Raw genomic sequence first — 27,989 nt, 5'->3', positions numbered from 1 at the left:
ACATAGTTTACAAATGTTAACAAGTCCAAAGTCTTTACTGGCAAAGAAAAGGGGTCCAAAGGCAAGACCTATTTGATTTTCCTGTGATTGTTTTGGTTTTTAGAACTAGACATTAAGCATCTACTCATCCCTAGCACATTCACACACACATTCACCCAATTTACATTTAGCTTACTCCTAAAAAATACAGTTGTCTGCTCACTGTTATTTATGAAGATGTTTTATAGCCTGTTGTATTGGAGTGCTTTCAGGACTCTTGCATTCTCATAACCACGTTAACCTGCCCACATTTAGGGGTGTGGCCAAGCTGGCGACCAAGATGACCGCATGGCATTGAAGCGCTAGTAGGCATCGCCCGAATCGTGCGTTCCTCTGGCACATACTGGTCGCAGTGATGCCTTTGACCCCTTGATTTGCAAGGTGCAGTGGGCGCTGTGCCTGATTTTATCACCTGTGAGCCGATGGGCCTTGCGGAGTGTCTGCTGCTGTGTGGGTTTGTTGCCATGACCTACGGAGGCCCCACCGGGACAGGGCCCGCGAGCAAGCCTGACGGTGGGGCCGCAGCGCTGCTCAAAAGTGAGTTAGCTATATGGGCTACCCTTGCACCCCCTCCCCCTCCATTACATCACATATGAGATCTGAATGCCGTGGTAGGATGCCTTCAATGCCACGGAGGTGCTCCTGCTAGGCCTGACAATGTGCTGCGGCTGGCCCCGACTCTCTCCGGGTCTTGTATCTCCCTGGACTAGCTATCTGGAAGGAGCCGCCTCAAGGGGTTTCCCCACTGAAACCATTTCAGGAGCTGGGAGGCCTACAATCTTCTACTCCCAAGCACTGGACAACGCCGCTGCCCGCTCCCCTCGCCTGATGGCAGTAGGACAATGAGTTGCCTGAGGTGACTTTGATGTGCCCTGCTCACTCCCCCTGAATGTTTGCAGCCTGGACCGGACTATGGCCATACCTTGCCCTGAAGTCCCTTAAAGGCCACATGGCACTGCATACTGGCTGATTGCACCGTGTTTTTGTGTCCGGCCTGGTGGCCTTGTACCATTTCTCAGTGCTATGCCAGATGTTGCCCTCTGCCTCCAGGATGTTGGATGCCACAGTGTGACCTGGAACTGTAGTTGACACTACTGCGCTCTGTCTGCTATTCTTCACCCTCCTCAGTGTCTCTACCTCCCCCTGTTTTCCTTGAGCTGCACTCTATGACCTGCGTCTCTGTTGATCCAGCGTCACTTTCTTCCTCCTGTGGGGCCCCCTACATTTAAGCTAAGTTATCCTTATTGCTTATCTACTCCCATGTACGGGTTTCTATTCCACCATTTTCACAGCACGCTCTGTGATGCCTCACCCGCCCATCCCGAAGAGCCCAAAGACTTTCCTCCTCTTATAGCTGCCACTTCATTTGCAAACTGCACCATACTTCTCTGCAGCTGATACCCGTTGGTGCAGAGAGGTCTAATGCTGCCTGGGAGCACGACCTTCGATACTCCATTCCAGACAAAACCTGGTATTATTGCTGTACACAGACCATATTTGTCTCTAACAATCATAGTCACAATCTACTCCACTATAAATATCTTTTTCAGGCATACACAACCTCTAAGGACTTCGCTAAACTTAACCCCACCAAACCTCACCATTGCCCCAAATCCAAAACGCAACAAGCCGACTTCGCTCACTTGTCATGGACTTGGATAATGATTGCATCATATTGGGGGGACATCTATACCACCCTGTCTCTCATACTTGAACTACTCACCCCACATCTGCTGATGGCCCTACATGGCTATATTAAGTCACTACCATCCAGATTATGACCTTTCACTGTCATTGCACTACTCCTGGCCAAACGGCAGGTGTCACTCCATTGGGGAAATAGTACACTTCCCACAGTGTCTGCTTGATTGAGAGATGTCGTATTGTGACACCACTTCTGAACTTTACGCTTCCCTACAACCAGTTACTTCCAGGCCTAAAGATATTTGGCAGCCGCTTAGAGGCTATCATTTAACACTCGACCAGGTGAAGGACCATTGAGAAGAAGACTGACCTCCTTCCGCTACCAAATTGCCCTGCGGAGAGCTGCCAAGTATTTTACCCTCTGTTGCCCTGATGTGATTTACTCAATTTGTTGTCATATGCCTCTCCTGGATATCTTATTCTCATTGTTATCCCTTCTTGTGTCCCACCCCCCTCCCCCACATCCCCTACTTTCTCCTCTTTTTCTCATCTGCTCATTGGAGTGTCATAGATATATATATATTTTTTAAATTGTAGCTACTTGTGTTTCTTGAAAAATGATAAAGCTTTTTGAAGAAAACCTTCCCACATTTATACGCTTGCCATATCATTATCTTCCCTCCCACAATCACTCACCTACACATCGTATTCGCCCACTTGCACTAATCATTCTCGCTCACGTTCAGCCACTTAGCCCACCAGACGCCTCAACCCAGGCACACTCGTTTCCCCACCAGCTAAACACTTTCACTGAAAAGAAAAAAAACAGACCTGCTGGATTTGTGTCCTTTCATTTCAAACGTTACCTGTGATCACTTCCAAAGCAGTATGCCCGTAAGCCATTTTGTACACCTACCTCTTCAACTCTCATTGTCATCTTCCTTCTGTATTTGGCATTCCTTCCTCATGGTAAGAATCATTTGCCCATGGAGTTTTATGCGTTCGTTATCTATCAAACGGTAGGTAAACACGTTTTCTTCCATTTCCTTGAAGACTTGTTCTCAGACAGGCTGCCCTTTGTTATTATGAGAAATGGCTTTGAGTCAGAGGTCATACTTCCTATTCATTCCTTGTGCCTAAGCAATCCAGTGTGGCACAGGGCTGTCTCCCAAAGCTCGCGGATGAACAAAAACAATATTAACCGGAGCTACAGACTGGGCCGGACTGGGAAAGGCCGGACTGGGAACTCAAAGCAGCGCTGACAATTTTATCAGACTAGCCGGCACATGAAGGCTGGAAACAAGCGTGAGTGGATTGCTGCTTTCGTTACTGGGGGGTGATATTGGAGCAGTATTGCAAAACTGGCCTCCAGTTATAAGATCCGGCCCCCAACCCTCCAGCCTCCCAGGGAAATCCCCTATGCCCGCTATGGCCAGTCCGGACCTGGGTACCGACTACTTATAACAAAATCCTCTCACCTGTTTGCTTAGTGACTTCAATTTGGTGCACTTATATTGCAACTACTATGTTTATGATCTAAATCACTGGGTCTGTCAGAGCCCTGAGCCCCGCACTCACCCACCTGTAGCCCCCACCCCCTACACACACCCCCGCCCAAATTTGAAAACTGCATTTATCTCACATGCGGCAGGCCACCTTAAAGGCATCTGGAGGGGGAGTTACCAGCGAGATGGGGTCACCTCCAAAGCTGACCTGTAGCAGTTATGTTTTCTGGTGTCTTAATGTTTTGACCAGTAAAATCAGGCTCAGCTCCAGGATTTAGGATCTGGGATGGCCATTAAGAATCATGGGTGGGCCATTAAGATGAGCGAATTAGTCCAGAGTTTCACAGATGTCTGAGAGCTGGGTCTGGGCATTCTGAATGGTCTTGTGTGGGTGGCTTTCCAAACACACTGCCAGTTTCTGTGTACTAGTTTTAGCTTTGTTTTTCTAGATGTCTACACCTATGGGCCTAATCTCTTCTGCTCTCTCCACAATACCCTTCTTTCTCTCGGTCTTCCCCTCCTCTTTCATAACTTTCTCCTTTCTATCTACTTCACCCTGATGTCCCACTCACCTCACCCTCTAATTCTTCCCACCTCGCTCTCTTCACCTCATCCTTAATCTCTCTACATTATCCACCTGTTCCCCTGCTGTACCTTTAATCTTCCCCATGTCGCCCTCATATTTCTCTCATCTCAACCTCTTCCCTTTTCAACTTATCCTACTTTCACTCTTCACTGATTTTGCCATCCTTTCTCTGTCACCTTACTCTCACTCCACTTAAACCTTCTATTTCCTCCTCACCCTCCACTTTCCACCTCACCCCTTTCTCTCTCTTGTCCTTCTCTCTTCCTCACCCTTATCCTGTTTCTTCACCCTCTGACTCTTGCTCACCCTCGTGTTTGACTCACCCTCCTTCTTTCACTCTCACCATCCTACTTTCTTCCGACTATCTTCCTCCTGCCTCAACTTCCTCCTTATTACCCACTGTCTCTCTGCTTCACCTCACCCTTCTCTCTCTTCACCTCACCCTCGACCCACCACCTCACCCTCTTATGTCAGCCTCACATTCACTGCTGCTGTGTATGGGGTTATGCATTTGTGTATGTAAAGGAATGAGGGGTGTGCATTTGGTTGTGAGGGTGCTTGAGTGTGCATTATTGGGCCTTGCATGTCTGCCTCTGTTCTTCCCTGGTACCTCTCCGTGTTGTGAACAGTGGCACCATTAAGGACTGGATCATATAGTGCATACTCGTGAGCACACATAGGGTCTACAAAGACTAGAGGTTATGAGTATTGTTCCTAAATAAGTGAGGTGACAATTAGAGGAGCATTCGAAGGTGGAAACCTGAACAACAAAACCAAACCAGACCGCAAATGTGGGCCTCTTTCTACCTCCGTACCAAGAGTAATTTGATGGCTAGTTTCTCAACCACCATTTTGTTGTCAATCTAGAAGAAACATCCAGCTCATGCGAGTGCCTCAAAATTGAACTCTCTCTCCTAAATAGTGACTAGCATGCTTCCTCTTCTTTCCCATTCTCCTACCTCCCACAAGTCTTCCATTCCTATCACCCTCTCTTTATACATTGCCATCCCTGTCTATCAGTCTCTCCTCTTTATTGTTCTACCACTATTCTCCAGTCCCTGCACACTCCTTCTCTGGTCCCTCCCTGCTATATCATTTGCTCATGACCCTCCTATGTGACCCCCTTCCTTTCTCATCATTCCTGTCCTTCACAAGCATCATCCTCTGCCACCACTCATCTGAATTCCTCTTCCTCTGCTCACTTTCTATTGCCCCCGACTCAGTATATGCTTCCCTATTCACATCACTTATTTTGTCATCTGTACCCTTTCCATCCATCCTACTTCCTCATGCTCTTTTTTGCATCCTCTATCATCTCTTACACCATCTTCTTTACATACTGTTCTTTATGATGAAGATAAGAGTTTTAGTTGAAAATAGCGTAGAAAAGCACTAAACACTAGTGGTTGTGGTAGACTGGGTCCCAGGTACAATTTGAGGTCAACCATTGTGGAGCTCTTGTTAGCTATACCAAGTGGATTGGTCCGTGTAAAAGTTTGGAAGTCAAAGTTCAAATATGTTTCGAAGTACAGCTTCAGAAAGCTATTTTGACACTTTTGGGATAAAAATCCTCTCTATGCGGGTGTTGCTGAAACAGTAGCTACTGCCATGAAACCGAATTCTGGATACGTGGAGAAGGTTTGGCCTGGTTGATGCTCTCACCCTATTGAGATGTTTTAAGTCCAAAGTCAGAATGTGAATTTGTTTTTGTTTTTTGAAGTGCTGAAATCCCTGGTGGGGGAGGAAGCCTTAATTCAATCCAACTATAAGGAAGTGTGTTCTGATACTTCCCTCTGCAAGTACCGCTGAAGCTCTGGAGGAATTTTTTTTTTTTTTCAAAAGTTTATAAATACAGGAGTACACTTCTAAGCCCATTAGAACCTCAGGGGAGGAGTGTAAAAACACTCTGTGTTGTACAGAGACCAACTGCAGAGCTTAGTCCAGGTACAGTTGCCACTGGTAAGCTGGGCACTGCAGAGAAAGGCCTCTTGCAGCTTGCTTTGCCTCTGTGGCCACACAGAATGCCAACCAACACAAAGGGGCAGCTCTAGTACTTAAGTGCTCCTTTATAGTCTGAGACTGCAGGTCTGGTCCTCTTCAGATCTTTCATTGTCAAGACCGTGTTCTGAGGAGGGTGCCTTGGGGGTGCCACGTTTATGGTTGACACTAGCTAGTCAGTGGGGGTGATTCCTGGGTGGGGTCAAAGTTGCCAGGCCCTGGCTTACCTACTGTTTCCTGTCATTCCTGTGTGCCTTACTACAATCGGGGCCCAAATGGTGTCTGAGCAATTCCAAGCAGGCCATAGTCTTCAGCCACATTAAACTTGGCCTCTGAAAGCTGATGGTTTGTAGGGGACTGTGCTATGTAAATGACTAGTATCCGCCCACATCTAACACTAAAATCAGTTTGAAGCAGGCCCTGGACCCACAACAAAATGGAATAGAGGTCTGGCAAGACAAAGCAGAGTCCTTCAGCAACCGCATAGAGGATACATAATAATTATGATCTAATACCGTGTGATCCCTTTCAAAGGTGCAACACGTTTACGTATGCTTCAAATAGGACCTTCAGGCAGGTTTTGACACTGTTTTGCAACCAGAAGGAGCTGCATCCCTCACCCTGTTCTCAGAGGAGTCATAACTGCTCATCCATGGCGACCTAGTGTTATATTGTGTGGCTCCTGGAAGTTATTTCCGACCTCCTTAATAAAGGCTAAGTACCGCCTGAGCAGGTCCTGTGGACCTAAGGCAAATTATCTTCCAGGAACTTCAAGCAAACCCAAGATAGCAGTGTTAATATTTTAATCTGTACTGTGATTTTCTGTATAGAACAGGTTTGCCACAGTGTAAATAGCTTTTTAGGCCTTGTCACTGTAGGGGCATGGTGACATTAATTTTCTATGTGTCCTGCTTTCAAAATACATGCACCCTAGATTGTAGGCTGCAAGGCCTACATAAGGGTGACTTTTTCATACGTTGAACTGTAGGTTTTACACTACAGCAGTCGTTACAATGATACACCTGAAGCCTTGTTTTGCAGACCCAATCTGTGAATGGCACAATAAGTGCTACAGTCCACAAGTGACACTTAATGTCTTAATGTATCCATTGGGAATAAGTCAATTCAACCATGTTTAAAATGGAAGCCCAGACCCTTAACTCCAGCTTAGTAGGGATAAGGTGTACAAAGTTAAAAAACCAGCAAAATAGTTTCCAGAAAAAGGCAACAAAATCTTGGTGACCGTACAAAAAAGGCCGATTCCTGTACTGTCTCACTCTTTTCCCTCTCCCCCTTTCTCCCCCCATGAATAGGAAGGCCGATTTGCAAGATTTGAACTTGTGAAGCCACAGATTGTAGGAACATCTCAGCAGCAAGTTTATTAGCCCAGTATATTCTCTTCTCAGTTTATGACCTGAGAAGCAACACCTGCTCTTTAAAAGGGCCCCTGCAATGGGGAGGACCAAACTCTGTGACAGGGTTATCTCAGTTGTGTAGCAAAATTTGGGTTAGTATTTATTTTTATTATTTTTCATTTTTAGGTTGAGCGCACAAGCGCTCTGACGTGTTGTAATCTCTTTGTGGGCTTTTAACCACGCCCACTGCACGCCCATCACTATCACTCATTCATGGGCTTGCTTTTCAAAAATCCTTTATTATCCTTGGTAAATGCTTTATGTTTGTCCCTTCTTTGGGCAGTTTTGTTACCACCTTGGCCATCGACCCTGTTACATGGATAATTGCACTTTTGCCAATATGTTTGACTGCATGCAAACTTTGTTCCTTTTAAGGCTCTCGCTCGCGCTCATGGCCGCAGTGGCGATTTCAGTTGGCTTGCTTATGACATCTGTTTTACTTTTCATTTTCAATTTATATGGCAAGAAAACTCTAGTTAGCAATTTACAACACTAATGGCTCTAACTCGAGCACACGTGAGACTCATCGCAAATTCTTGTTTATACATGTTAGCACTGCCTGAAAACAAGTTTTATCTATTTAGAACCAGTTTAAAACGCAACTTAAGGAATATGCAGCTTAAAGATGGCTAGTAAACCTTTGTGAAGGGCCTCCTGCTGTGCAGTAATGTGGCACAGCGTTTTAGTAACTTTTGATCTGTTAAATATGGCTTTTTGCTGAAATAGGCAAATAGTGCAGCAGTTGTCAGAATGTGTCAAATGTGACAACTTTATAATTGCACCTAAAATGTACATCTGCAGAATCACATAATTCCTGTGGACCTGACTATGATATATTTCTGTCCATTCATGTAACCAAATGAGATAATTTGATAGGAGAGAATAAATGCACAGACACCAGTACCCCAAAGTAGGGTGTCTGTTCTTTAAGTTCCTTCTAATTATAATAGCAAGCTCAGCCTTCTCTGAGTACCGCAGGAGCTTGACAAGGGGTCGGACAGTGGCAGCACATGCGGTCAGGGAATTGTTGCCAGTGCCTTTCTTTGTGAGATAGGCACTTGTACTACTCCTTTGTCACATAATCCATTAACAGCTGCATAATTTGCACATTCTACGACAACTAAATATTCTTTCTAGCTCCAATGGATTGAAAGTCACTAGCAGCAGCATATGTTGAAGCCATTCTACAAACCTAGACTGGTCACCTTTTATTTTCCTATTGCTGTATTTCCATATGAAAGTAGTACTAAGATGTAACCTTCTCCAGGACCGTGTTAATGTGTAAAAAATAGTAAAGTAGTGCTATCACAAAATGTGCCACTTTCTGCTTTTTATTGCATTCTGAAAGAGATCAGATTTTATTGTTCCTTTCTTGTGGATGGGCCACAGGGCCAACCTGCGAGGGCCTGGCCCACCGTATAGAACTGGGCCTGTAGTAAGAATTTTTTTGTTTTATCCTCAATCATAGATAGACTAGGTATTGAAACAAGTAGTGTCTACAATCCAGAGCATCTCTGTGAACTGACAAGATTTTTAGCCTTTGAAGATGAAGGCCTGATCTATTTGTAGGTACTTTGGGAGACTCTGGATATAATTGTTGGTGCTGTAGTGGCAATAGAACATGAATCTGCAAAGCTAGAACTGTATTAGCATCCTGAAGGAGCACAGGGTACATTATCAGGACATTGTTGTCCATCCTCTGGCCTACATGACAGCACATACAACTTTGCTTGAGCACCCTTATGCATTGTTGCCACGGACACTGGTTCCTACTGCTCCCACTGGCTTTGGAACCCCCATTATCCAGCCTCAACGTGCATAGTCACAGATTTGCCTTAGAATGTTCTCCAAACTAGGAGGTCATGTGTTCTACAAAGGCCCCTACAACACTAATCGAGACTAGACCCTTCTTCTGTAACATACTAGGACACTTATCATGGGGGGGAGGGGGGCTCATGCCATGACCTTCTATAGGGTAAGGAGCTTCTTTACCCATGCTTCTTCAGGTAATAGTTCAAATGATGGTGAGCTTCTCAGCATGCGGTAATGCTTATTCTGATTGATTGAGGAAAAGTTATTGCACAAAAGGCCCTAGCAGTTGGGCAACCCATTTTTTGTCAGTGTGTGGTGCAGGATTGGGAAAGTATTCATTTCATCTCTGCTCTTCCACATAAGGAGAGGATTTATGCTGGTTTCATTGGGAAGTAACAAAGGTCATGTCTATGAAAATAAATATGGCCTAGTAACATGCTATTTAGAGCAACTGGTCTAATGTGCATTTTCACACATTTATTACTACATTGCAACTGTCAGAATCCATGGTATTACTAGGGTATAGCAAAATACACAATGTACTGCCTCACCGATTGTATGTTACAGTGATTTTTGCACAGGAAAGCAGCTCTTCTAACAGTAAGGAGACTACCTCAATAAGATTTTACCTCACTGTACAAATGTAACCCCTTGCACCCTGATTTTGGTTAAATACATAAAAAAAATACCTATGGAAAGCACCATTACATAAACAAAATATGCAGCTTATGATATGCGTTTTATTATCAATATTCAAAGTGAGAGGGGCATCTTCACCTGCTCAAAGTTTTGCTTCTAGAGAGTTATGACCCCTTGCCACACTAAGCACTGGAAATAAACAGCATATTGCACTGCACTTCTGAATTACACAGTGGCGGTCACCAGAACGCTGTCTCTGTGTCCTAATTTTTTTTTTTTTTTTTTTTTTTTTTTAAACTTATATAACTGTTCAGAGTAGGGACACCCTTACCCACCAGCACTCTTGGGTGGAGATGCAGAGGGACCCACTCGAGAGCCAAAAAAGTTTTGAAAACAAATTGTGCCGTGGTACTCCTGCAGGACCCAGTGCGACCCTCCCATGAGTTACTGCCATACTCCTGCAATTGCAGTAAAACAGGGTGAAGCTTGCATAGTTCTCAGTACCATGGAAGTGAAGCGAAGGTGGTGGTACTGCGGGAGTACAATGGCACTGCTAAAATATATATATAATTTGTGGGGGATTGATGTCTGTGGGGCATTGATGTCTGTGGGGCGGTTGGACACTCAGCCTAGCCAGAGGCTTTTTCATGCACCCAACCAATCACTGCATAAGAATGAAGGGGGGGGGGGTGTCACTTGGGATGTTCAGCCAGTGCTTTGCCAGATTCCAAGCCCTGGCACAAATCATATTCTGTGCACAGCCAAAGGCCATGGGTTGGATGCCCATGATGGGGTTTGGTTTTGCAGTTAACCTCCTGCTGCCGTTAGCTAAAGGTGGTGGGTTGCTGGGGGATGGTTCTCCGCAGGGCCAACCCCCTGCAGCGCCAAAAGTAGTGGTCAGCTGGGTATTTGGCTGAATAGGATACAAAAACTCAGAAATCCACTGCTAAAACATAAATAAATTGCTGTTATAGGTGGATATGTTAATAAGGTCGTACCTTGAAGTAAACGAAAAAAAACAGAAATAATCTGAAAAAGGTTAAAGTGACATTAAAAGTGGCAAAATTGTAGGCCTGTATTAAATGTCCAATATGCAGGTGTAATATTGCATAATTTCAGGATATTTTTGTTACGCTTATTATGCACTTTTCCTGAAATTGCACCATTACACCATGGGATACAAGGTGAATGAATAGAATGAGCGACAACTGTTCAGTGATTGTGTGAGATATAGAGATACATAGGGCCTTATTACGATGCTGGCGGTTTTCAGATATAAAGCCCTGCTCCGGACTGTTGCTGCTGTGGCGGTCCGACTGCCACATAAAGATTCAGGCGGTCAGACCGCCAGGGTTCCGCGAGCACCACCGGGATCGGTGATCCTGACGGCCTGGATGTGGCAGAGATCGTAATCCGCCAGGGCAGCGCTGCATGCAGTCCTGCCCTGCGGATTAGGACCTTGTTCATGCAGGCTGGCAGAGAACAGGTGCAGTGGGCCACGGGGGCCTCTTCACTGCCCTTGCACGTGACATCCAGTACAAGGGTCCCCCTACCCATCACCGTCACAATGTTCACTCTCTGCTGTGCAGACAGTGAACATTGCAAGGGAGCTGGTGCACCCTGTGGGCTACAGCATTGTCTCCGGCTCGATTACAAGCCAGAGGCACTGCTGTATTCTGTTTCCCGCTAGGCCGGCAGGTGGAATCAAGGTTTCCGCTCTCGGCCTAGCGGGAGACTCCTAATAGGTCTGGCGGGTTGGTCGCCACTATGGCGGCAGCCACCCTGTTGGGAGTTTAACAGACACGCTTTCCCATCCACCAAACACATAATGAAGGACATTGTCTGTCCTGTCATTCAAAAAGGATGTGCCTAACAGTCCAAAATGTACACGTATACATTTAACACTATAATTAAGAGCCAAATGCAATTTGAATATTATTTGCAAAATGACACAATAATGCAAACTTAGTTCAGGCAAATTTTGAAGTCTCTTTTTAAAGAGACTTCAAAATAGTAGAGTTGTCTTCACCATATGCAATGGAGAGTATGGCTAGGGGTACAGAAAGCCCACTAGACAGCAGGGATAAAATAATTATTAGATAAAGGATGGATGGGGTCTGCCTACTATGGGCCTGGCTATGCCCCAGACCAAAAAAAAAAGTTTTCTCCCATTTGAATCGGGATGGGGTGGGGAGTGGAGGGGGTGGAGGAGTGTGTGTGTGGGGGGCTAAACACTCCTATTGAAAAAAAACATAGGGGTGGTGGATGCCCAATATACACAAGCCATGCCCCCACTCAAAAAAGGACAAATATGTCTGTCAGCCCCTCCGCCTCCCCACCAGTGGCAGATAAAAATGACACACAGAAAAGAGGATTGGAGTGGCCTGCCTTAGCATCTAGCCATATGTATCCCTAAAAGGCACAGTAGTGTCTTTTTACCTCCCTGGGAGCAGATAGAAGACTTGGTTCAATTGGGAAGTTGCCCGTAATCTGCACCCTAGGGGACAAGAAAGCTCACTAGATGCCAGGGGATTTTACGTTTGAACCAATAGAAAGAATGTGGCCATTGGCAGTACCACCCCACCAAAAGGAACAAACCAGCATACCCTCCTCCCTGCATCTCCAGGCAGATGGAGGGGGGTTGTCCGCAATTTGTCCCAATTCAGAATTTGGTCAAATATTTAGAAATCTGTAGCTTTCCAGGATCACCCATGGGTTTCATACCTGTTTTCTCCACAAACTGAGTAGGGTTGAAGCACAAAATTAAGAAAAAATGGTCTTTGAAAAATGGCAAGTGTATGGTTAACAAAATTGCTTTTTTGATTCAGCTCTGCATGTTCCTGAAAACAAGGAATATGTAGACTTTAGCACACCAAACCTTTTGTAAATGCCCTTTTTGGAAGTAAAACAAAATAGAGACTTTTGCGTAGCACTTTTTCCTATTTTTCCCCCAAAACTCCCACATTTAACTACAATTTGGCTATTTTTTTTGGTTCTTTCCTGGCAATTCCATAAACCCTGGGTTCTCCTGTGCTTTGTATTGGGGAAAAGGACACAAATTTGGTGTGGATACCTTATGTGGAAGAAAGGTATGGAGCCCTAAGTGCTAAGTAACTCCAGTTAGCCAAAAAAGGGATGAGCCACAGGGGGAAAAATCTCCAAAGTTAATGTATATGTTTCCAAATATTTAGCCATAGCAAGTAAGATATTTAGGAGAGAGAATGTGAGTGTCTTTCATTCCAGAACTTCAAATCAGTGACTGCCTATTTACCCAGGGTGGCCTACTAGCTTTTTCAAATGTACTTGTTTAACAAATATTCTGTGTATAAAATGTTGACTGCATGTGCATTCCATGTATAGTGTGTAAGCATGTGTACGTTTCTTTTGTAGCCACGCCATGAATATTTTAATGTCCCTGTTTACTAAATGACTCCACTCATCATGCATGCAGAATTTCAGAGGAGATGGAGCCGGCATGCTCATGGCAGAACATTGTCCTCACATTGGTGAATGTAACCATCTCCAGCTTTCTAGAATGCCTCACAGCCATTGTCATCATTGTTCTCTTGGTGTACAGTACTGTCTTTTCATCTCACTGCACGTTGTTAACTTGAGTGCTTAAACGCTGCAAATCCGTTTTTGTTTCTGTTGTCTGTTCCTTTGACTGCTATGAAAGTGCGTATTCTTTGTGTAACGACTTGAAGCAAACATGTTAGGTAACTTTATATTTGGAAGAGGCACCTCTTTCTTAAATAACTTTTAGAATAGTGTGCGTGTCTTCTCCTGCCCTGTTTATATTTCTGAGCTGCTATATAAATGAAAATGTTCCAGCATGAGGGGACTCGTAAGTGCATTTGCTTGAAAGGAACTTGTTGCTAGTGAGCATTTAGAATTAATTGTTCAAAACCACTGTTTGCTCCGTGATGAAATTAAACCTCGTGCCACTCGAACCTTCTACATCACTTTTAGTTGTCAGTTATTTATAAGTGCCATCCTTCATATTACTGTAGCATGTTATGGTTGCCCTTCATATTTTTTTATACACTCCTACAACACCAACATATCTCGTACATCTCAGTAAGCACGTTTCTTGCACTCCTTAGGATTAATGCAGAAGTTAATGGGTAACGATTTACTTTGGCATTCCAAGACCAGGCACTTTTCTGTTTTTGTGTTTGTTTTTGAAGAAGTAAAAGGTCAATGTTTTAAAGTCAGTGGTCCTCAAATATGTATTTCACAATGATGCCAAGGGCTTCAATCAAAACATTCCACCCTGAAGTATTTTCTTTCTTTGAGGGTAAGCAGTGTCTCCGTTTCAGTAAAAAAAAAAAAAATCTACAGTGGAAGGTAATTTGTTGCATTTATTTCTTTTATTTCACAAGTTGCCCAACACCGACAGGTTTGCAGCACCTGTTAAGGACAGAAAAATATCAATATGAATTTCTGGCCACGTAGAGTTGATTGCTGTTTAGACCAGAGTTCAGAGTAGCTATGATCTGAAGATCTCCCTCTTGACCTTCTCTGAGGCACTGCTACTCACGTGTCATTATCTTAGATTGATAAACATGTAAGCTTCTGTTACAGCAATACACTAATGCGAAATTGGTGTTTCTAAAAGATAGGTTTGCTAGTATTGTTCAATCTCTCTGCATCCGAGGATTAGTCTCCCTCGAACAGTATAAACCGTCTTAAGGGCTCGGGAATTTTTCTACATAATTAGCCGTGTCCAGCTGCTCATGGTTTGCTTGAACTGGAGTGGACATGTTGGAAAAAATAAATGTCTCTAAAATTACAGTTTTAATCAGATTTTCATGAAATGTTATCAAGAGCAATTTGCATCCGAGAACCTTTTGGAATCTTGAATCTGAAACAGAAATTATAACGGTGCAAAGAGTCCTAAGGACCTACAACGGATGACTCAGACAAGTACAGTCCAATTTCTGGGTTTTCTTCTAGTAATCGAGAAGGGTACTCCATATTTTCCATTCTCATTCTACCAAGAAACTTTGAAGGTTCAAATTTATTTGATTTCAGGAAGAGGGATGTGGCTTGAATCTGCTTCGGAGAGCAGTTCAAGTTTTTAATAAGCAATTTCCTGCGCTCTTTACTGTAGTGTCCCACTGTTGCTTAAGAAACGTTCACGGTTAATCGGTGAATGTATTTACATACTGTGCCAGACAGAGTTAATGACAGTATCACAGTATATATTGTGCCACATTCTCCTAAAATATAATAAGCAGAACTGTTGGGGATTTTGCAGGACTTCACCGTTATAACATGATTCATTGGAGTACAGTTCTTCAGCTCGCACCATGTAAATGGCCAATCATTGAAGTGTGTTCATGGCCACATTAAAGTCGAATTATATTTTCTTTTTTAAAGTTCAGCATGCCTATGCTTGGGTAATAAGCCTGTAGGATGTTAAGCCCTCGGTTTTTGTGGTGTTATTTTAAATTCTGCACACGTGGATGTAAATTTGTTCTGCAGTGAATAATATGTTTATAAGAGAAAATAATAGCCGAACCCATGCCAACGGCTTTCATTTGAACTATTTTTAAGTAAAAACTCTGTGTAGTTATCTGAATTATTGGGCCCTGGCTCCATATCACACTTGCTTTAGGGAAAGAGGATTTGGAAATGCACTACAGTTTGATGTTGTGAGGCTGAAGATGTCTATTTTTTTGTGTATTTACATACTCTGTCCAGAGATACTAGGGTGCATACTTTATATGGAATAATGAGCCAACCGCAAAGCTCTTAAGTGAATGTGGTCAGTGGCAGAGTTCAAGTTCAGGCCTTTTTTTTGCTAGCCCACACTGCTACTTTTAAACCCTGGAGACAAGTGATCAATGCCACGTAAAGTGATTTTAGCATACTTCTTTCTGCAATGATCATGGACTGATTACTTGTGCTTTCCTGAAAGCTCATTATGTGGTACCTTCGGTGGAAAAAGCGGATCTTAATCCACCCTGATGTGCCAGTAGCACTTAGCTGTGCTTTTCTCAATCAAACAAAACATCTGTACTCTTGGTCTTTTTTTAAGCAGGGCAAAATAAAACAAAGCTTCTTTTGTAAAAGGAAAAATAGAATTGGGACTTTAACCAATGTATTAAAAGTAGTCGCGGGGAAACACATCCTAAATGTAAAAAAGCAAAGCTTGTGCACGACTCCATTCCTGATCAGAGGTAGTCAACCTTAGGCTTCAGTTTTCCAAATAGTTGATTGGTTATGTTTAATTATATTGCCTCTTCTCTTTACCAAGGCCTTGCTACTGTCCTAATTTCATTAATACTAATGACGGTACGTGATGTGAATCATTTCCGTTTGATAACTGAAGTGAGGTTGACCTCAGATGCTTCCATTTGCTCTCTAAACGCAGTATGGTGATATAACCATAATCAAATATAGCAAAAGTGTCACTTTATTGGCACTTTAATTTTGAAGCTGATAAGTCATACATTTACACCATAATTTGTATACACTCAATAATTAAAATAGAAAGTACTCTGTATTTTATTTTTATTTTTAAAGTAGCCTATACTGTTGCATTAAAACATTGCCTTAACAAGACACACATTATTGGGGGCCAGGGATAAAACCTTTATCCACCAATGCTATAGTTCTCTTTAGATTGCTTCCAGTCAATAAATGCTGTATTTTGTAGTGCATGTTTTAATGTTAACTGCATTTTAAATGTCACGTTTATGTTAATAAGTAATGATAATTATGTCCAGTATTATATTTAGTTGGTACTAAGGATGTTTAATGTACAGTATCTCTGTATAATAATTTTAACAGTATTGTGAATATTCCAGTGTGTGTTGAATTGTATTTTAGCCTGATTTTCTTTATTCACTTGTATTGTATTACTTTAAATTATTCAGTATTAAATATTTCTTACCTGTATACAGCTACTTGCTTTGCATTACCGGCTGTTCGAAATAACTTTGTGTGCTCGTCAGCAATAAAAAATATCACACGCACTCGGTATTCTGTGAATGGCTTTGTATTTAAACTTTCATCAGTTGAAGTAGAACTTTATCTGAAAGGTCCCAAACAAATTATCATTGAGTTCATAGCAGGGATGTGCGAAATTTCACTAAATTGCATCTTTGTAATTACATAAAATGTCGGGAAAATTACAATTCGTTATGTGAAATGCAGGACAGACATTTGTCACTGTTTTTAGCACCAAGTGTATTTTCACGTCCATTTTGGATGTGACGATGCTTACGCTTTTGCGTTAAAAAAAGATTAACACACTTGCTGCAAACAGAATATGCGTGTGTGTTTGTTGTTTCGGCATGCACGTACTAAATTCTTGCAGCGAACGTCGTGTAATTTCAGGATTTTTACAGACGATGCGTAATACAAAATTATGCAAGATTATGCTGGCATAGCCATCATTTTGCCTGCACCTAGTTCATATCTCTACATTGACTAAGGTGATTTTAAAAAGTTGTAAATATGATCTTATCATCTTGTCCCATACAGTTTAAGTAGATATGACTCTCAGGAGCATTCCAAAAAAGTAAAATGCATAAAAACCAAAAATTATTAAAACCATACATTCTCGGGACTAACTGTAAACCAGATTGTATTCTGTCAGTGGAAAAATTACAGGGCTATACCATTTTTTTTTTTTTTTTGCACTACATATGCATGTTTGCTTTTTATCCACAGTAAAATAAGTTCCTTCTCTCGCATGTCGTATGCATGTGGAGGCCTCTTTTTGTTTTGTGCTAACATCGATCTGATTTTGCTGTATGTCTATGTGTAAATGGAGAGGAAGATCAAATCGAACTTTTAGTGAATGATCACAAAGTTATTTATTCTTGGATGTGAACTACTTTTACAGAAAATGTTTCCTGTGCGCCCCCACCCCAATTCGGAGATTATGATGATGAAAGTCTGCCATGTTAGAGCATTTTCATGCAATATCCATTCTTCAACTTCCATTAGTCCTAATTCTTTGATTTAGTATACCGCATCTGTTAGCATAAATACATTTTTGCCCATTAATCTCAAATTAAATTGGGTTGTACAAAAATGTTTGAATCCCACCCAGTGTTTCTCTTTAGTTTTAAAATGCACATTAAAAATATGTCCTGCTAAGCACTGCAGTAAAGGATTTACCATTTAAGCCACGATATTTCTATAATTTTTTTAACTAAGACAACGCTATATTGATTGATCTTAGTTAAGAAGGTTAAACATGCTGCTCATTCTTTTCTTTTCTTCTTCGTTAAAAATATCCTTTGTCGTCGTTAGGTGAATCTTTAAAGTATGTTATCAGATTCCCTTCTTGTTTCAAATCTTCTTGCTTCTAATTTTTACCAGTATAATTTCATTTCGCGTTCATTTCGTACTTTGAACCATTTTTTGACCTCCAATTGTGTTGCTCTTTTCATACATAACCAGTCTGTCAGCTGGTTTTCTTCTGCGGTTGGCTCTGTGAATGTTTTTAATTGTAACACAGACTACCTTACCTTCCTTTTCCTTACTCTGTTTCCTACTTTCACAGGGATTTTTGTTATGCAGACCCTTTTCCTTTTCACTTGTTCACTTTAGTGTGTTATATTAATTTAACCAACTCCTCTGCGGAATCGAAAGGGCACCCTGCAAGGCAGGCAGCATTCTTGTATAAATCTAGCTCTCTTGCCTATCTTACCTTTTACAGGCTTTACAAATACGCGATGCATAATCTAAAGCAGATTTAACAGCATTACAACAATTCTCATAGAGCCTCTAAATTGTCTATTTTCAACCTGATTTGTTTTAAGCAGTCTAACGTTCAACGGATTTGAGCCACACTGTGCATAATTTCCCAAACCTCTGTTTCTTAATCCTTCATGTTATTTCTCTAACGCAACCAGCGGTCAACCATTCCTCCTTTTCTGAAATTGGTGTGTTCAGATACATTGCATACTCCTCTCCTATGATTTCCGGGAAACAAAGACTTAAGCTACCTGAAAGTGAAGGTTCCTATGCTGTTGAACTGTCCACCCTGAGATCCTAATTTAGAAAGATTTCCTCTTAGGGTAGCTGTGGCTAGTGTCCTTTGACTGTTGTCCTGGGAAAGACCTTATCCAAGACATTTTATTGGAGTCGAAATGTTGACTACTCCTGCAATAGGACTGTACTTTACTCTTTTACTATTATTTGATCAAAGGTTTATACGTTTGATTTAATCCCAGTTCCACTTTCCAGAATCAATAAGGTCACTGCTTTTATCATACCATTTTGCACTGTTTCTTTTCTATTCCATTTTTTCACTCTAACTCTGCTGTCTCCTTTCATCTTCACATAACTACCTGGTTTTTAGACCTCCAGTCTACAAAATGTCCATTGGCTGACTTGAATATTGATTCTATTCACCACTGTCCTTCCCAAAAATCAAGACTTTGTTTTGAGAAGACAAAAGCTCCTGGGAGATGTCCCAGGAGTGCTTTATACACCCTCTGGAAAAATGATACTGCAGAAACTAAACCAAAAGGCATCCCAAAAAAACCAGAAGTATCTTTTCAGGGTAAAGCAGTCAGGTTCTTGGACTCACGTGATTTGATCTTGCCTGGTCCAAAGTGGTGAACATTGCTTGTTGTCCCAGCAGATCAGCCCAGTGGCCTTTATGGTCAGAAATTGTATGTTGTCAACCACTACGCATCCATCAAACCTGATTAAGTAAAGTGTGCTTTATTAATGTTCGTCGTCTTGTTCTCCGGGCACAACCTAGCCCTACACTTCTTGGCATAGGTCACAGGGCTCTTCTGATGGATACTTCTAACTGCAGATTCCTCGCTTTTTAGAATATTCCCAGATGCCAGGCTGGATCTGAATTTTTTTCATAGCATTGCTCCCTTGCTACGCTAGGCGACACCATGCGGCTCTGCATTGACTTTGTTCCACTCTAGAAGTGACGGAGCAGAGTTGCATGTACGTGCCTTCTCTGTGCTAATCATTACCTTTCTTTAAGTGCTTTCAAACGTAGATCTGAAGATTTGCTCCTTTTTTTTTTTTTTTGGCTTGCGAATTCTTCACATTTTATTCCAGTATGCAAGGTTACAATGCCTACTACCCCCTCTCAAACTAGAGGGTTAAAACCATGCCATGACTTGTCGTGAACAGATGTCGGTGTTGGACCCACATGAGATGTGCCTTTGGTGCCCAGGCTCTGGGCATGACTCCGTCATATGATGAATGTGCCTAGTAGAGATCCGAGACCATGAAGTGAAGCTGTGCACCGCCAAACATCTAAAGAAGTCATACACGTCACGTAGGTACGGGTCCCACACCAAGTCGTAGGTCCGTTCCTGCTATCAAGGCTGATTCTGTTGCAGATCTTCTTCACAGTGAAACTCATCTGGTAAGTCAAAGTGAAGTGGAGACATAAGAAGGCAAAGTGGGATTCAACCATATCCTGCCACTCTATCTAAAACGAAGTGTATCTCACCCCGATCTCCACTTATTGGTTCCTATAGTTGACCCCGATGTGACCTGATTTCCCCAGGTCTGGTCAAACCCTTTAAGGAGGACATGCTGCATAGGTTTGATACTCTTATGGCTCCCTGTGGTGTGCCTTTTGTCCCCAGGAATTCACAAGGGCCTCCCCGTCTGAGCCCCTGGAGCCAGCCTTGGGTTACACACAGATTCTGGAACCGACTTCCATTCTCCCTCCAAGACCTGTGCCAATCACTCTTTCATCAGCGTTGGTCCTGACGTTGCTAGCACTAGAGTGCTAACGGCTGCTGAATCCAGTATTGAAGTCAAACCTGTCTCGACCCAACCAAAGTTATGCTCAGACTCCTGTCTACTGCAAAGAAGTTAGGTATGACTTTGGCTCATTGATCAAGAACCCCAAGGAAGGTAGGAGATCAGCCTTTGTCGGCAGATGGTCCACAGCTGTCTGTGACAAACCCCTCTTCAGCAGTCATTGAGTTAGAGGAAAACTGATATCCCCCCCAATTTCTAAAGGTGGATAGCAGCCACTGCCATCACTTTCCTGAACACCTGAAGTGCACTAGTAAGGCCGAAGGGGAGTACAGGAAACTGAAAATGCACTTGGCCAACCTTGAACCACAGGTAACGCTTGTGGGACTGCAGTACAGCCACATGAATCTTCGCATCCTGCAGTTCCAAGTCTACCATCCAGCCACCCAAATCCAGGGCAAACAGAACCTGGGCCACTTAGAGCATTCTGAATTTGTACTTCCGTGAGAAGGCATTCGCAGGGCGAAGATCTAAAATAGGGCAAAGGCCTCCAGCCTTCTTTGGCATGAGGAAATGGTGGGAGTAACAACCTGTCCCTAATTCTGTGGCTGGCACCCTTGTGATAATCACATGGGTGCTAGCCTCACACCTCTTGCAATAAGATGGATATGTGCTCCTACTAAGTCATACCTCTCTCCTTTGAAGAGGTTTCCTTTTATAGGAGCAGTTTTGGACACTGTTCATGGCATTTCTTCCATCACAACAAGTCCAGGGCATTCTGGCTATCATGTTTCAGCCTCTGTCTTGAATCTCAGCTTCTTGTCCTTTTGGCCTCATGAATCCTGCTTGCCACCTTCGGCAGCTGCATATGCAGACTTTGCAGTGGGATCTAAAGTTTCTGTGGGCCAAGCACCTAGGAACATTGTCAAATGTCATCCAGGTTTCGGAAGAGACCGCATGAGATCTGCAGTGGTGGCTGCCCAAGTGCAACATGAACAGCAGCAGACTGCTGTGTTAAGAAGGTTACCTGGGGTCGGTGGAGATCTGAGGACTCTGCGGTCTGACGGAGAACCTCCTTGTTCTGTCTGTTGGCAGATCAGGTCATTCGCCTGTCATTGAGTCTTTATACTGTCCATCAAGGGCAGGCTAATACAGGTTCTCAATGACAAAAACACCACCATGTGGTACTGCAACAGGCAGGGCAGAGTGGGGGTCAAGGGTCCTGTGCCAGGAGGCTCTACACCTGTAGAGATGTTTGGATCAGGACATCTTCCCAATTATGACCCTCTTGGTGGTATCATTGCACGCCAGGGCGGTCAGTTCCACAGTGGTACCTGGAGGATCATGAATAGTGGCTACACCCTGAGATAAATGCCCCCCAGGGTGTCTTCCGACAATGGGAGAATCCTGTCTAGATCTTTTTGCCACTGCCCTGAAGACAGTGTCCGGACCTTTGTGTTATGCAGTTACTGCAATTGTTCTATGTGGAACACGTGGTTCGATTGCAGTGAGACTCAGGACTCCCATATGCCTTACTGCCTCTGCCACCCAGAGTTCATAAGCTGAAAAACGACCATGCCCAAGTTTTTGGGGTATAGGGTTTGGACTGGGAGAGTGTGGTACCCAGAACTTCTGAGCATGTGCTTTTGCCGTCCAATCATGTAACCTTTTCGGGAAGAACATCTAACACGGGAGCAGGGAAGGGCTCTCCTCCTGAGCCTGTAGAATTTGCGCATTTGCGCTTTCATGTATGGGGATTGAGCAGCAGCTTGAGCAGCAGCAGTTGACAGCATTTGACTTGCCCCCTGAAGTTGTGGATGTCTTCCACAAAGTCTATTTATGCCAGGCACAGGGAATAATTTGTGGCCAGGTGTAGAGTCTGCAGAACAGATTCTTTGTAAGCCAACTGTAAGATCTATTTTTTTGTTTTTGTCCCAGCAAGGCCTTGCCATGGGCACTATTAAAGGCTCTTTATCAGGACTTCCTGCGTTCACTGAAAGACCCATTATTATTTAAATAACTTGTTTTAATGTGGTTTCTTAAAGATTTAACACCTGTTCCCCCACAAACCATTTGTGATGCTGCAGTAGGACCTTAATATGGCCCTGACATTTCTTGTGTACTGCCTTTGAGACAGTGCACGAGCGATCACTGCGTATTTTGACACTAAAGACTAGGTTCCTCATTGCAGTAAATTAAGCTTGTCTTGTGTGTGAGCTCCAAGTTCCCTTCCTACAATCACCCTACACACTTTTTTTCTGGACAAAATCGTGCTATGCACGAGAGAAGCCTTTTCACTGAAAGTTGTGACTCCTTTTTACTTTGGGCAGTCCTGATCCCTACCAACATTCTTTTCCCTGCCTCACCCCTCAAAAGAGGAGAGACTTCTTCGGCTAGAACCCCAGAAGAGCTTGAATTTTTTTGTGAGGTTCTCTGGGGCAAAGAAAGGTAAAGTGGTGCATAAAGCAACTTTGTTAAGATCGAAAGTCCTGTGCATTAGGACCTCCTATGCATTGGCCAAAAAGCAGCCACAAGAATGTAGAAAGGGCCATTGCTCCAGGACCAAAACTGCCACCATTCCACTGGCACACGGAGTACATGTTCTTGACATGTCTCAGGCCACCACATGGGCATCAGTGCATAAGCTTACAAAGCATTACTGCCTTGAAAGCCAGGTGTGACCAGAAGTGCATTTCACCTGTTTGGTCCTGCAGGACTTTTTTGTCTGAGTCTATGCCACCGACCCTCCAACATGGGAGGTACAGCTTTGGTATCTATTCTAAAGATGAGGAAACTGTGAATAGAAATGTACCTCAGAAGAACAAGTTACTTACCTTTTGGTAGCAGCCTTTCTGAATGATACTCCAACTGCAGATTTATCACTGTCTTTCTATCTCACCGTTCTACAGAATGGCCCAGTTACCATCTAAAAACGTACCTCCAATAGTTTTGTGTTTCGCATGAGAGGGTGTGGAAAAAGCGCTAAGCAAGAAACTAACAGCATAGTGCAGGAGTGGCATTGTGCCTGGGAAATGACAGAGTGGATCAGCACACAACAAAATCAGCACAGAGCCGCTTGGCGCTACTTAGCAGTGTGGCGGGGCACTGCTATGAAGACTTCTGGGGAATATTCTAAATGTGAGGAATCTGTAGTTTGAGTATCCACCAGAAAGATTGCTACCAAAGGTAGGTAACTTGTTCATTAGTCAGTTTGATCAGATCACTGTCATTTGTTCTATTATAACCTTTTTAAATCTTCTAACAGCACTGCTGTCCCCTGGTGGCTAGGTCTGCACTATCCAATAATTTATTTAATATGTAAATAAACAGGGTCACCAGTGAAGCGGTAAATTTCAAACTATTTCCGTGTGTATTCAGAAAAAATCCTTGTCGTCAGAGGGGTTGAATTAGAAAACTGAATTTAAGGAGTAGTACCTAAAAGAATGTAATGCATGTACACATTCACAAATAAGAGTATATTTGAATATTTAGTATTTCATCAATAAACATATTTCTGATGGATAATTCTAATATCCCAGGTGCCAAACTGGATATGGGAGATTTAAACAGCAATGCTTCCGCCTGCCAGTTAGTGGTGTCGATCCGCACTGCCTTCATTCTGCCCTGGAAGTGATGAAGGGAGCTGCATATAAGCATCACTGCTGCAAGCGGGCTCAAGTTCTTTTCTTTCAGGACCTTTATATGTGGATCTGGAGCTCTCTCAACTTCCCTCATCAGTTATTTTTTTTTTTCCTCAGTATTCTGTTTTTTCAGATGTGCAAGGAACAACAGGTTTAAGCCTTGTAGGAACTGGTGAAAAAACAAGTCCTTGACATACCTTAATGAAGCCTGCCTGTAATCATTTGGGTTTGGCACACAACTCCCAAGTTCTGTGAAGAGTTTGCCCATATGAACCCAAAGGCGATCCAGGAACATAAAGCAAAATTGTACATTGCCAATCACTGAAAGAAGCCTTGGGAGTCCCAATCCTTCTCGAAGCAAGGTGTGCTATCCTGTTCCTGCTCTCAATGTCGTACCTGCGATAGGTCGCCGACCTGAACCAATTCTTCCAGTAGGTCACAATCATAGCAGAAGCGTAAGAATGCAAAGTGGGATCCATCCTAGTCTCCCACTCTCAAGGATAAATGGGCCCCTTCCTCCCTCCTCCTAAGAGCCAATTCTGCAATTGAATCGGGTGCACCCTATGTTTCCAGGTCCATTAGTGATGTTGCAACAGATTGAAATGCGCTATGTTGTGAATTTTCAGCAACCTTCTGGTATTGTCTGGCGTGCCTTTGGGATCCAATGATCTGCGAAGGCCTCCAGTTTGATGTACTGCCCGCAGGTCCTCCCTCAGTGCTGTCTGTGACTCCAGAACCCACCTTTGGCTTCTCTCAGATTTTGGGTCCAACTTCTGTTCTGGCACCAAAATGCGCACCAATCCCTGCAACATTGATGCCAGCACAGACAGTGTGGGTGAATGACCCCTTTCTTATACTTCTCTCAGACTATGAGTTGAATCCATCCCTGACTCAACCGAGGTTACGTCTCGCGCCATACTGATGGACCAGACTGCAGTTCATTCCTTTTCGGACAGAACTTTGCCTTTGTTTTGAAGCTGCACCTCAGTCCTCCAGCAACTTTTTGGTTTGGACTCTTGGGTTCGGACTTTTATAAAGAGGAGTATTTTCCCCTGCATTATGATAACAATTTACATCTAGATTTGGCAATTGCCAGTGGGTTATTCACTTTCTTGGATACTGGGTTGTGATCGGCTCCTGGACAACCAACAGAAGAGTGCCTCCTTTGCAGTGGTAATGAGACACATAGCTGAGGTTTGGACTTACAATTGCTAACTATGGAAGTCAGAACAAACTAACTTGTGCAACCAGAACAAACTTTGTTGGAACTGCAGCTTATATGTAATCAAACCGACTGACACTTATGACAGCTGGTCTAAGCTGCCATAAGCTGTTTTCCAGTGAGTAGGCAGATTGCCTCAGGCCAGCTGCAAGTGACCTGGATTTTCTGTCTCTGAGCCCTGCACCAGAGTGTTTAGTGGTTCAAGCAACTGTAGGATGAATCTCAGTTCTTTTCCTTCAGCCCCTCCTGTTAGCTCAAACCTCTTGAGACTCTCCGAAAGCAGATGATTATGATGCCAGATGTTGCTGGGGAGTTCTACTCCTGCTTTATGGGACATGGTTGGTGAGATCTTGGCGATGGTCTCAGAGGAATTTTGGGCCAATTTGGCTCAAGCTATCCAGGATGGTCAGAACCCCACAAAGTACATTATCCAGTCTGGACTGGACACTACCGACTGCTTGGGCAGAGCAACTGGCAGTAGTGTGGTGCTTCGGTGGCTTGCTTGGATGTGTTCCACAGGCTTCTCTGGATCCATGCGTGCCTCTTCAGTAAACAGGCTGTTCAGTAGTTCTCCAGTTTGGAGAGAAGGCCGAAGTTTGATTCGGTGTTGGAACTTTTTAAAGATTTTAAAGATTGCAAGACCATGGCACATTCCCTATGCCTTTCTATCCCTTTGAGACAGTTTCCTTAACATTTAGGCCCCCTCTGAGACTACTTCAGAGGGTTGGCGTACAGCATATACCGAGGTCCACTGCCCCTCAATAGGCATCCCAGTCCTTTCATGGTCAGTGGTGGGGATCAAGCAGATAAAATCCAGGCCATCAGTAAATGCAATCTTCTGAGTCCCCTCTGGTGTCCACCTCCAAGCCGCTTTAGTTGCCTTTAGCAGCAGGGAGGCAGGATCAGATATTTCCTCCAAAGGTGACAAAAGATAACATCCAACAGGTGGGTACTCCAGATCTTCACCGAGGCTATGCACTGCCATTCCATTTTAACCTGCTGCACCTTCCACTCACTTCATCTCTCAGCAGAGCACATGCCTCTCTTTCCCCAAAAAGTGCAGGCTTTTGGGGCCAAAGGAAGCCATTGAGATGATTCTGGCCCAGGAAACAGAGACAGGCTATTACTTCTGATATTTCTTTGTGCCGAAGAAGGCCGAAGTCGTTCTTCTTATTTTAGAACACAGCCCTCTGAATGCCTTCTTGCAGAAGAACAAAATCAAGATGCTCTCACCAGCCCAGGTTCTGTCTGGTCTTGATCCAGAATAATGGATGGTGGATTTGGACCTGGAGGCAGCCAACTTTCATGTACTTGTCTTGCAGTCCAACGGTCGCTGCTTGCAGTTCAGGTACCAGGGTTCTGCAAAGCTGGTCCTGGAGAGCCGGATCCATGCCAGATTTTTAGCATATCCACATTTAAAAACAAGATTTTTCAGAAATCTACATTTCACTAAATGTGTATATGCTAAAAATCTGGCATGGACCCTGCTCTCCAGGACCGACTTTGCAGAACCCTGAGGTTAGCCAAGAGCATTTTCAGTTCTCCTTGCTCCCCTTCTTTCATACAAGTGCCCCTCAGTTCATGATAGTGAAGACACTGGTCGTGGCATACCTTTGGAGGTTGGGAGTCCCAATTTTTTCTACCTCTGACTGGCTGTTGAGGACAGGCCACCAGATTTTCTTAGACCAGATCCAGATGAAGGTGAAACTCTGGACATTGTTGGGGTTCATGATAAGCATGCCAAAGTCACACCTGACTCCATCTCAGAATCTTCCTTTCCGTTGCAACCATCCTAAATATGGTGTAGTTTCAGGCCTTACCTCCACAACGACAACTCCAGGACATTCATGTTATAATTCTACATTTGTCAGCCTCTGTCCTGGGTTTTGGTGGGAAATGCCGCTTAGACTTCTTCACTTATTGTCATCCTGCTTATTAGCTATGTCAGGTGGCATATGCGGGCTCTGCAGTAAAGTTCAAAGTCTGAGCACGCCCAGTACTAGGGTAACTTATTAGTTTCTATCCAGGTTTCGGGACACACGGCAAAAGACTTGCAGTGGTTGGTCAGCTGCAGTTGGACGGTGACAGACACCACTCTCTGCTCCATCCAGAGCTGATTATATTGATGGATGTATCAGTGCTGGGATGGGTGGGGTCATCTGGGAGAGTTGAGCTCAGAGGACTATCGTGGCGACATGCCTCCATATCAACCTGTTGGAGTTCTGTGATATTTGCCTGACGCTGAAGCTCTTTATACCGTCCATGAAAGGGAGACTTTTTCAGATGCTCACAGACAATACCACTGCCATGTGGTACAGCATTAAGCATAGCGGAGTCCTGGGTTCTGTGCAAGGAAACACTTTTTGTCATTGGGGCAAAAAGGCACTGCCCTGGTTGTGAACCACTTTGTAGGATTTTCAAATAGAAGGATGGGCAAGCTGAGCTGGCAGCTCACAAATTGTGGGTACAAACCATGGTGGCACCAGGGCATCTTCCAGCAGTGTGGAGAATCCTGGCAGATCTTTTCTCCACCACCAAGAATGTGCAGTATAAAAATGCTTGTGTGTTGAAGGTTTCAAGAAGGCTGTCTCACCTATTCCAGTCAGAGTGGAGCACAGATTGCCTGTATGACTTTCAAGCACTGCCTCTCCTGCCCATAGTTCTTGTTAGAAATGGGGCCTCTAGTTGGTGGTGGTTTGCACCCTGCCCAAGTTGGGACCATCACACTAGTCAGCTAAGGTGACCCCTGCTCACCCCCTTTGTATCTTGGCTCAAGCAGTT

At 43.7% G+C, this 27,989-nt stretch overlaps 1 protein-coding gene across 8 annotated transcripts in view; it reads left to right on the top strand.

Annotated features, from left to right (window-relative positions):
- Positions 1 to 27,989, top strand: part of AP1S2 (adaptor related protein complex 1 subunit sigma 2) — a 140,751-nt gene that overhangs the window by 94,564 nt on the left and 18,198 nt on the right. For 4 of the 8 annotated variants that reach the window (XR_011194928.1, XM_069205028.1, XM_069205032.1 and 1 more), the window contains one exon: positions 13,029 to 16,621. The exons of the other annotated variants lie outside the window; for them this stretch is intronic. Coding sequence is in view for 3 of the 4 variants with exons in the window: in XM_069205028.1 (XP_069061129.1) it covers positions 13,029 to 13,064 (36 nt within the window). In the remaining variant the exon portion in view is untranslated. Of the gene's footprint in view, positions 1 to 13,028; positions 16,622 to 27,989 lie in introns of those variants that run through there. 8 annotated transcript variants of the gene reach the window in all.

This window comes from Pleurodeles waltl, chromosome 8, assembly GCF_031143425.1.
Source record: "Pleurodeles waltl isolate 20211129_DDA chromosome 8, aPleWal1.hap1.20221129, whole genome shotgun sequence".
Lineage (NCBI taxonomy): Eukaryota > Metazoa > Chordata > Amphibia > Caudata > Salamandridae > Pleurodeles > Pleurodeles waltl.
The sequence above is the reverse complement of the archived record's forward strand: the minus strand, read 5'-3'. Positions and strand labels throughout refer to the sequence as shown.